The 10,556-nt window shown below is 39.0% G+C and overlaps 1 protein-coding gene across 1 annotated transcript; it reads right to left on the reverse strand.

Moving 5' to 3' along the window:
- Nucleotides 1-407: 407 nt before the first annotated feature.
- On the reverse strand, nt 408-10,556 carry vtg3 (vitellogenin 3, phosvitinless; the record flags this gene model as incomplete). The annotated part of the gene is made up of 28 exons (XM_082504320.1): nt 408-678; nt 874-966; nt 1,070-1,208; nt 1,363-1,508; nt 2,024-2,224; nt 2,445-2,519; nt 2,611-2,720; nt 2,903-3,071; nt 3,166-3,256; nt 3,509-3,694; nt 3,810-3,897; nt 3,997-4,186; nt 4,282-4,401; nt 4,494-4,595; nt 4,673-4,797; nt 4,900-4,994; nt 5,095-5,312; nt 5,602-5,820; nt 6,112-6,237; nt 6,326-6,491; nt 7,388-7,545; nt 7,665-7,815; nt 7,900-8,048; nt 8,145-8,306; nt 8,386-8,637; nt 9,731-9,882; nt 9,992-10,012; nt 10,451-10,556. 27 exons carry the CDS (start codon nt 10,554-10,556, stop codon nt 880-882), a joined length of 3,804 nt encoding a protein of 1,267 aa, XP_082360446.1. The 3' UTR covers nt 408-678; nt 874-879.

A 10,556-nucleotide genomic window follows, 5' to 3' on the forward strand; every position in this document is an offset into this window, starting at 1 on the left:
TACTGAGGAGGCCTTACTGATGCAAGGAATAATGATGAGCATAATTTCTTATATAATGCTTTTCAAGTTGCTTTTTCAAACAAAGCCAGAGAGGCTGCACAGCTGTTATCAAATATGGTTAAGACTCTAACTATAAGTTAATTTAAAAGAGAAGATTTCCAGGGGTTTCATCAGTACTGCTCATTGCACTCTTACTTAGCCGAAAGCCGCCTCAATAAGCGTGGATTATGCCTCCGTTACTGCGATGGCATGTGTGAGATATTCGGTTATATTGCTAATTACATTTAATCAAGAGACAGAGGAGCTCCAGCTACTGTGTAACTACAGTTTAGCCACTTAAATGTACAAATAGAATAGAAATAGAAAAAAGATTCGACACATTGCTGGATGCATAAACATTTATTGTAGCAGAATCAGAAAAAACAAAGTGTAACTCAAGCACAGTGAGCGTACTCGTAGGTACGAATTCACACAGTTCAGTTGATGGTGTTCAAATAATAACATGCATTCAAATTAATAAATCAGGACCTTTACAGGTTATTTCCAAACTGGTGACATCTAACAGATTGCTGATACATTTTTCATGCTCCTCAGTTTCATCACTGTGGTGAGCTTTTGGTCGCGCTGTTATCACTGTGAGACGAGGCATCTGGCTCCCATCTGTGCTCTGATGTCCTTCTGCAACAGAAAACAGATTTTAGACAGTAAGCAAAAGTGGCACAGCTCCTCATTTGTTCTTTTCACAAAAATTAATCAACTGCCACACACACAAACACAGAGACCAATGCTAACACACAAGGATTAACATAAAAAGACTCAGCCGATTACAGTGAACCCTCAGTTTTCCTAATCAGACATGTTTCGTTTGCTTACACATTTTTAGGCTTGTTCGTTTCTTTCTGTGTTTTCCATACAGAAACTGGTAGATGAAAATGGAAGTGGAACAGCCGGACGAAAGACTGTATACTTTTAACGAAACAGAAGAAAGGACACATCAGTGAATGATTAGCTACAGTGTATGAAGGTTTATATATATATAATCGTATGTAGTCAATATTTCCTGTCAAACCTTTGGAAGTTTGATGGTCACATCAATGCTGTCGGATGAGGCACATACAATTGATGCAGAAACCTCCTGGTTGGCATTGCTCTCAGATGTCTGGTTGAAGCCGTAAAGCAAAGCCATGCCTGGGATGTATCTTTCCATTCTGGAGTGGATAAAATCCATTAACACAAAAAACATTTCAAGGAAGTTGGTTGAGAAGGTGATAAGAATGTCAAATCTTCTCTCCTCATGATAATCATTTAACTTGTCACAGCTTTTATTTCTTGGTAGAAGTTGGACATTTTATAGAAACTCACCTGGAGCAGTAATTCACCATCTCTTCTGGCACATTGGCCCACTCTACTTTGGCTTCAAGTGTCTGCCTGGGAGCAGGGGACTGTGCAGCAGCAGCCATCACCGATATTTTGTAGGGCTTACATTGAGCTCCCCAACTAATCATTGCCTAGAACAAACACAGTCAACGCTGAAGCACCACTCCACAAACAAACACATGGCTTTAGCGCTTTCTTTTAAAAAATATGACACATTTAAAAAGAAGGAAAAGTATGTTATTAAAAAATAAGGACATCATTATCTACTCCAAGATTTTTATATGTTCAGCAGCTTAAAGGTCTGCTACTTTTTAATGCCAAACTGTTGTAATATTACTCTTTAAAACTTTTCCAAGTAGCATGCCATTGCTTATTAACTACTCTTTTTTATTGTCTAGAGAGCAGAAATATGGGAACATAATGACACCAGCCTTTTTTTTAAATGTTGCTAAGGAATATTTTCCCCAGTGATTTAAGGAGGCCGTGGACATGAATAAAAAACATGCCAAACCTTAGTTACTGAGACAATGATTGTGACCAGGACACATTAACTGCTGATGCCATGCCATTAAATGAAGTCCTGGCAGTTTACACATCAAATTAAACATAAATCACTAAGAAAGTCTTGCTTTCATAGGTTTTCTACCTTAACATTAGCAGGAGACTGTGCAGAAGCGTCGACACACATCTTCCAGTTGGCGGCGTCTCCGATATGGGACATGATCATTTGGGCCTTCAGAGTGTCTCCTTCAGATGGGTTGTACAGGGTCATATCGAAACCCTCAAGGTTCTGGTTACCACTCATGGCAATGGCTTTGATGCTGACCACAGGCTGAGGTGCTGTGGCCTAAGATATGAGACAGTACTTACTTTATATTAATCATGTTATGTCTTAAATTTATAGTAATACCAAAGTGAGTGTGAATTATTGTAGATGGATGAAATAAAGCTGAGGGAAGTGTTTTTTGCAAAGTCAACATATACATATATGTCACGTATATTATATTATTTTTAGTGCATGTCAGATTAAAATGCAGAGTACTCTGTATTTTGCCTATTTAACGTACATCCATCATGATTTCTTGGCTGTTACGGGTTTCCCGTTCATTTGATGCGGAATTTGATTGCTCCTGGGATCGTTCCTGTAAACACAACATGGGAACAGGAAAATTTTAAATGATAAAAGACAGGAAGAGGTGATGCACATGTAACGTTACAGAAGTCTTCAAATACCTGTGCAATCCTCCTCATAGTCTCATACAGATGGCGGATGGTCAATGGATGACTGGCGGGTTTGCATTGAACCTCCAAGTGGATTTTCTCCACAGGTTTGGTCGCCTCAGCTAAAAAAGTGCATCAGGTTACATGAGCACAGGATACCTTTATAACCTAACACAGGCCTTCTTGTTGGTTATATGTGTGAAAAAGACATTTAAAAGTAGTAGTCTCATGTGTCTCATGTGAGTGAAGAAGCACGACATAAAGGTCATCTGTGCATATGGTGCACTGAACTTGCTGTGTATACCTGGGACTACTCTGATGGCCGCATGGGTGAATCCCATTATAGAGTAGAGGGGGTATTCGTTGTTAAAATACTGTCTCCTGATGTCATAGTCCACACAGACACCCACTCCATACATGCTGCTCTTGGCACACATATTTGCCTTTCGCCACCAGTTGTTTGGTGTTGGCTGCTGTTTGAAGGAAAAACAATAATCAAGAAGAAGTTGTTGCCAGTTTTCAATAAATGAACGTGTAACAGTAATCTTCCAAAGGTGTTGGCTGTACCTGTTGGGAGTTAAATTCATCAGGTATCATTGGTGTCCTTTTAGGGGATTCTGGATCTCCAATGTTCCTTGAGACTGCATACAGATTGGAGCTGTAAAATGGAAATGTCGGATTTATTTAGTACATTTAGCTTCTTGATGAATCTGAATGAATGAAAAGCACTCATTCTTGTGTTTTAGCTCCTGTGAGTTCCAGTGTGAGCTGGAGTGGAGTGACCAGTTTATATAAAGTAAAAGGAATCACACTCCAGTGACTAAAGTAAAGAAAAAATGAGAGTGGTTGGTAATTGATCTAGTAAATGTATTTAGAGCTGTAGAGGGACATAATCATGATCTTGACATACCTGAATGAAATGAGTTCAAACTCATTTTTACAAGCGGGCATGTCAAGTTCCAAAACTCTTTTTCCAACATTGATCTTGGCAGAAAGCTTCATTGGCAGCTCAACGGGAGCTTTGCTCTTCATCTCTGAACCGCACTGGAAAAGCTCTGTGTTGATCCCGTGGAAAATCCAGAAATCTTTTGTGAATCTACAATAAAAAGTGTAATGATAGAGTTAGTGTTTGCACCTCCAAAAAAAATTGTTTGGTCGCATATACTGATGATAGTTGCCAAATACACTGGGTATCTATCTATTTAAATTACCCCATGACACCCTCAGATTCCAGTGAAATATCTGCATTGATCAGGTCTCCGAGATGCTGAGCTTGTGGTGGATTTATTGCAGCTTTAGCTATAGACACACATAAAGAAGCACAAATGTTTAGCCCAAGTACATTTTTCAATAATAAACAAATGTGATTGCCATTTGTTATAAGGTTTTATTCCTCACCGTTAATGGTGATCCCGGTGACTGTTTGATAATATTTGGCAATCTCCACTGGCAAACCCAGGGTGGTAGCTTGCAACAAACGAGCCTCAATATTCAACAAAGGCTTCGTCCAATGCCATGAAAGTCCTTTTTGCAATTGCTCAATGGCAGCCCACACAGGGGTTCCTTTAGGTGCAGAAGGACTAACAGCCTACATGCAAAATCACAGGACAGCATCTTGTAAGAGGTATCAAGGCATCATGTGTCTTTAATAGATCAGCAATGTCTCTGCCAATTTATTCTCACCGCTTTGATGTACTCAAGGAGATCCTTCTGGATGTTTACAAAGAAAAACTCTTGTCCAGACAAGCGTGAATAGGCAGAAATGATCGGTTTATCATTTGGCAGCGATTCCCAGTTTTTAAGCTGAAAATGACACGACACAGTGGACACCCACATCAATTGGCGTCATAGTACAGCTGATATTTTTCCCTTGACGTCTTTGATGTAATACTCACGACATTGTAAATGGCCTGAAAGTCGCTGAAGCTAAAATCGCCTTTAAATCCAGGAATGCTGGGGCCAATCAGCTGCTTGAGTGTTTCGGAACGGATACCAAACTGGAATCAAAAGAAATAACAGGATTACAGTTTGTGTTTGGGAAACGTTATTTGAAGGATATTATATGACTCTGTACCTCCATTAGCTTCATGATTCTACCGATGGCAAAATACTTTTGTTGTGATATGATCTCAGTGGGCAAGACGCTTGTTGGACCTCCCAACATATTAAATGAAGCAGATGTCCCCATCAGTAAATCATCTGCATTTGGAAAAGCAAAAATGGTCATTTTCATATGTGAGTGTAAATGTATTTACTTAAAGTCCTCAAAAGTGGTCTAATTATTGGTGAACTTGAACCCACCATCAAACATGTCCATTCGGAATGATCTGCTGTTGTAGCTAAGACGTCCAAATTTGGCAGCGAGGCTTTTCATAGCCAGACTGCAGTAAATTGAACTTTAGCAGAAAACACAAAAACAATTAGATATCATGTAAAATATACCAGCAAAAGCAACACCGATAAAGATACAGCCCCTTTTTTTATTGTTATACTCACAGATTGTGATTGTCTGGAGTCTTGGATCTAGCTATATTTTCCAAGTAAGAGTATGCAAAGCTAGCGAGATGGATGTCTTTTTCTCTCTCTAGATGTGCAGTCAGTGTGGAGACAAGAGCCGCTGATGGCTTTGTGTTAAACATGACCATGATTGCCATCATGTTTGTCTCAGGGGCACAGTTCTTTTGCAGGAACACTTTCAGGGCAATCTCTTGGACCTGAAAACATAAGCAATATAATAATCAGCTGTTGGGGAAACCATGGTCAAAGCTCACACATTTGCCAGCTACTGTTAGGACAAAAACTATTATGTTCTGGCACAGTTTCTTTTCAGTTTCAGTGAGCCCTGAAAGACAACTGAAGACGCTTTCCACTTGATTTTACCGGTCTAAGTTAAGAGAATGAAATACTTCACTTGACCTAAAAAATGTGACATTTTAAACGCAAGTTATCTGCATATATTAAAAACAACAACAACAACAACTGCATGTCATGTAATGTTCTTACACTGTAGGGATCTCTGCGAGCTGTCAGTCTCAAAGCCTGCATAGCAGCGCTCTGCACACGGCACGACACGTCTACGGGGTTGGCAGCGACTCCAGGGAGGAAGTTGGTGATGGTTTTAATGCTGCCTGGATGACCTGCATTGCCCAGAGCTCTCAGAGCGATGAACATCTTAGTTTCATTGTGGTTTCTCAGGCCCTCATTGGCAAGGTTGAGCAGTGGCTAGTTAAAACAACAAATACATGTTTAACATTTTTTTCAAAAATGCTTGTTGACTTGCTTTATCATTTTACACATGGATGATCTCGACTGTAATCGCAGATCTTTTCTAATTATAATGGTTAATTTGGGGGAAAACAGTACTTGAAGTAGTATTATTTCAATATTTAAGCTCAAAATGATTTTTTCTAGTTAAATTTGAAATATTACTTAAATAGTTATCTCAAAACCTTAACACTCCATTGCACAGATAATTTCTCATTACATAGCATACACCTGTTGATGTGTGAATACCTGAACAGCAGCTTGTGGACATGGTGAATGATATGCGCAGTATTTGTACACCAGAGAGCCAAAAGAAAACATGGCAGCAGTCCACAAATGAGGATTGGATTTGATGAATTCCATGTTCATTATTTCCTGCGAAAGATCGACATGTCACTTAGGTGATCGTTTTGTTGTTGTTTTTTGTTTGTTACGTGATCACCATCCAGCTTTGCTAACTCACTTTAGCCTTCTCAACCAGCTCAGCTCTGGGCTGGAGATGATTCATAGCTATCAGAAGGGTTTGCACAGCTTCATTTGCAGACACGTCTTTTGAAATAAATCTCTTGTGCAGGAATTTGAGGACTCTGTCGTCGTTGATCTCGGCAACCATGTCCAAGAAAAAGCGTCTAATAAGTGAAAAAGAAGAGAGAAGAGAGCTAATATACACAAATACTTCAGATAAAGATTATCCTTCAAATACACAGATGAAGGGAAGGTGTATACCAAAATGTTACAAAAGATATTTATAAGGTTTTAATTAAGTTGTTACATTTATGCCTCGCATAATATTAAACTATTCCTCATTGTTAATGCGCTGCACTAAATCCCTCCTGAACTGAGTCGAAGGATAATCAGCTGAAGTGGATCAGCATCAGGCTTCAGAGGTAGCCTCGAAAAATGTTCTTCTTCATAATGAAAAGCTTTTTTAAAGGTTATCCGTAAAAGAGTCTCACTTTGAGCTTTAAAAAAACATGTTCTCACTGGGTACAAAGATATTCACAAAAAGTTAACTAATAACTTAATAATGATACTTTTATTGCAGCTTTACTCATAAAGTTTGTCGTAAATCCCGTGTTAGAGGCTGTATTTACAACACCATCAACCGCATTCATTCAAATGAGCATACTCAACGAGTATTAGTGCCTTGAAGCATGAAAATGTAGCAACTTTTACACATATGTCTGTCAATGCAGATGAATTTCCATTAAATTCCAAACTCCAATTAAATAGGTATTAAAAAACTAATAACTAAAGTAGTAGCAGTAGTATAACTAAGTAGTATTTTGTTGAATCACAATTGTATTACACAGTGCATTCAGTGCATAACAAATGTGTCTGACCACCACCCGACAGAGGGTTTATGTCTCAGCTGTCCACTTTTGGTATTTCCAAGAATATATATTTTAAGTATGTGCAAGCTCTTTATCAGACATTATTGTTATCCATGAATTTTGGACAAAAAAAGCAAAAAAAAATAAATTGCTACATTATTACTTTTTGTAATCACCTCACAAACACTCACCTGTGTTCATTGTTTCTTGCCAGTTCCACCCACATCTCATCCAAATCCCTGTCCTGAAGCATTCGCAAAAGCTGATACACCTTTAAGGTGTCCTCAGTTGTTTCCTTCTTAATCTGATTTTTATGATCCTCAGCCAACTGTTTGATCATTCTAATAGCCTGCAAACAGGGGCAGAGATTTTCATCAGTTATTCCTGATTTTAGCTGTTTAACTATGAAGAATTTCACTCTTTTTGTTGTATTCTGGTGGAAATTTTGCTACACCAGTTGATCCCTACCTTAGCTTTTGGTTCTGCGAGGTCCTGCATCACAAGAGGGATATTAGCGTTGGAGTTCACTAATTTGTGCACGATGTCGCCCCTGTTTTGCAATTGCCCGACGTTGGCAGGTTTGCCTCCCTCACTCACACGAATCAGTACCATTTCCTTCCTGCAGGAGAAGGTTTTTTTTATTTGTTATGCAGCAGCTAAAGTTAATTAGCAGGTATAACATGCAGATGCCTTCTTGTCTTACTTTGCTTCCATTCTGAAACTACCGCCCTTCACATTGAAGGGACTAAAGTGCTGTTGCTCGAGGGCATAAGCACTTTTGACCATGCCGCCCTCTTCTGTTGGTTGGATGGTGTAAAGGTATTGCACAGTAGAAATCATAGATTCTCCTCTCTAGATTGGAGCATATGCAAACAGAAACGGAGATGATTTTGCTGGATTTAATTTAAAATCGCACAATCAGCTGCATTTACGACGAGACAAACAAACCTGTTTGGTCTCTTTGTCGAGGACAGCAAAGGCCATTCCGTTTTGCATTGCTGCTTTAATTCTGCAGTGGTCGATATCCACAACCTGAGTGACGTTCATGTTGTTTGTTTGCTTGTTAATTTCAGTAGCGTAGTTGTTCGGACACATTCCATGTATTCCAACCTATACGCAAAATAAAACTTGTGTTATTGACATTCTTACTAATGAGGTAGACTAAAAAAATCAGAAACTGATGACTTACCTCCTCCAGCTCATAGACAGTTGGTGAGGTCTTGACAGTTGCATGGAAGAAACTCAGCATCCCTCTCACAATGTTAATAGTGGTCTCAGTGACGTCAGGAGCTGCTTGGATTTGCCGAACATGGCCGTTGATGTGCTCAAACTTGAAAGGTTTGGCGAGCTGGGCAGCAATACGCTGACTGAGCTTGGGGCATTGACTGAAATCACTTTTCCCTGTGATGCCATTGAGCTCTGCGAAGGTCACGTCTGAAACCTTGAAGCCCAAACAGAAAAAAGAAATATTTTTCAGATTTGAGCAACAAAACACATCGAATAACGTGTGACCCTACAAAAGTGTGCAGACATTGTCATTTGTATGTAGTATCATTAGCTTACAAGTTCACAGTTTTGTAGTTATAACATTGTAAAGCAGAAGACAGAAAGATGCTGGAACATAGCCAACGTCGCACAGCTGTAGGTGTGCAAACATTGAAATTAGAGTAGAACCTGCTTTAATGTCTTAAAGAAATCATTTTGTCAGGGTATTGAAGCCTCAGTAGTGTCTACTCATTTGACCTCTGAAGAATCTATAGTGATGATTACATAATGTTTATTCGGTGGATTTATAAATAAAGTTTCAAATTAACTGGCCAACATTGTGTTGCTGTGTATGCAAGGCAAGTTTATTTATATAGCACAATTCAACGGCAAGGTGATTCAAAGTGCTTTACAGAGACATTAAAAAACAAAAAGAAATCAAAAGCATGATTTAAAATGAAAAAAAGTAGATAAAACAGTAGTTAAAATGTAAGTTTTGAAATTTTTGGATTTTGTGTTTTATTCAAATGCAGCTGAGAACAGGTGAGTCTTCAACCTGGATTTAAATAAACTGAGTGTTTCAGCTGATCTGAGGCTTTCTGGGAGTTTGTTCCAGATATAAGGAGCATAAAAGCTGAATGCAGCTTCTCCGTGTCTGGTTCTGACTCTGGGAACTGATAAAAGACCGGATCCAGATGACCTGAGGGATCTGGAAGGTTCATACTGGGTCAGGAGGTCACTGATGTATTTTGGTCCTAAACCATTCAGAGCTTTATAGACCAGCATCAGAACTTTAAAGTCTATCCTCTGACGGACAGGCAGCCAGTGTAAGGACCTCAGAGCTGGACTGATGTGGTCCACTGTTTTGGTCTTAGTGAGGACTCGAGCAGCAGAGTTCTGAATGAGCTGTAGTTGTCTGACTGATTTTTTAGGTAGACCTGTAAAGATGCTGTTACAGTAATCAAGCCTACTAAAGATGAAATGCGCATCATTTATAACTTTAAGTAACCAGTGTGTGGATTTATATTACTGTCTGCTGGGACTCTCACCTGAAGAATGAATACTTGTGGAGATTCACCAGAGATCTTCATGTTGCACTGTATCCTCACGCCAGACTCGGCTCGGTTGGGTTTGCCGGATCCAAATTTCACTTCTCCTTCATATTTGTACTCGTAGGTTTTCCTGTGATTCAGGGTGAGATCTGAAAGGTGTTTTTATTAAAGTTAAATACCATCTAACTTAAAGCATTTGGAAGAGAATATTATTATTATATGATGGATTTATGATTAAGATTAAAGAAAAAGACTCACCATAACGAGCAGCTTGGCAAGCTAAAAGAAAGAAAGTCAAACATAGTGTAAGCATTATAACACACTGCAAGGTACACTATGAGTCTACGTCAATGCTACACAACATAATGCTACAATCAGGCACCTTGTTAGAGTAACAACAGTGTTTTTCTAAGATGTTAAAAGACACACATGGCATCTAATAAACACTTAATCTGAAAACTCCAGAAGAATAGTCCAGTATCGTTAGCAGAGACAACTAAATCAATTGGTATTCTATTCTGTTCTAATCTTATCCAGGTATTAAGTATTTGCTTGAATAAACCTGAATCCTGACAATAACAGTACAACAATTCTATAAAAGACACTCACAAGGGACTTTTTGGATGTTCTTACCCAAACTTCTCAAGAGAAGTTAGAAGATTATTAAGTTTGGGGGTGCTATCCTCCTACAAGTAGAACTGAGTGAATGATACTTACTGGCCAGAGCCACAAGGCAACAGAAGAAGAAGACAAGACCCCGCATGGTGAGAGAGGAGTGGAGATCAGGTTTCAGAGCTGTCCGTTTATATGCATGAGCTGTCAT

This window comes from Aulonocara stuartgranti (assembly GCF_965226115.1).
Source record: "Aulonocara stuartgranti genome assembly, chromosome: 15".
In the NCBI taxonomy this organism is placed as follows: Eukaryota; Metazoa; Chordata; class Actinopteri; order Cichliformes; family Cichlidae; genus Aulonocara; species Aulonocara stuartgranti.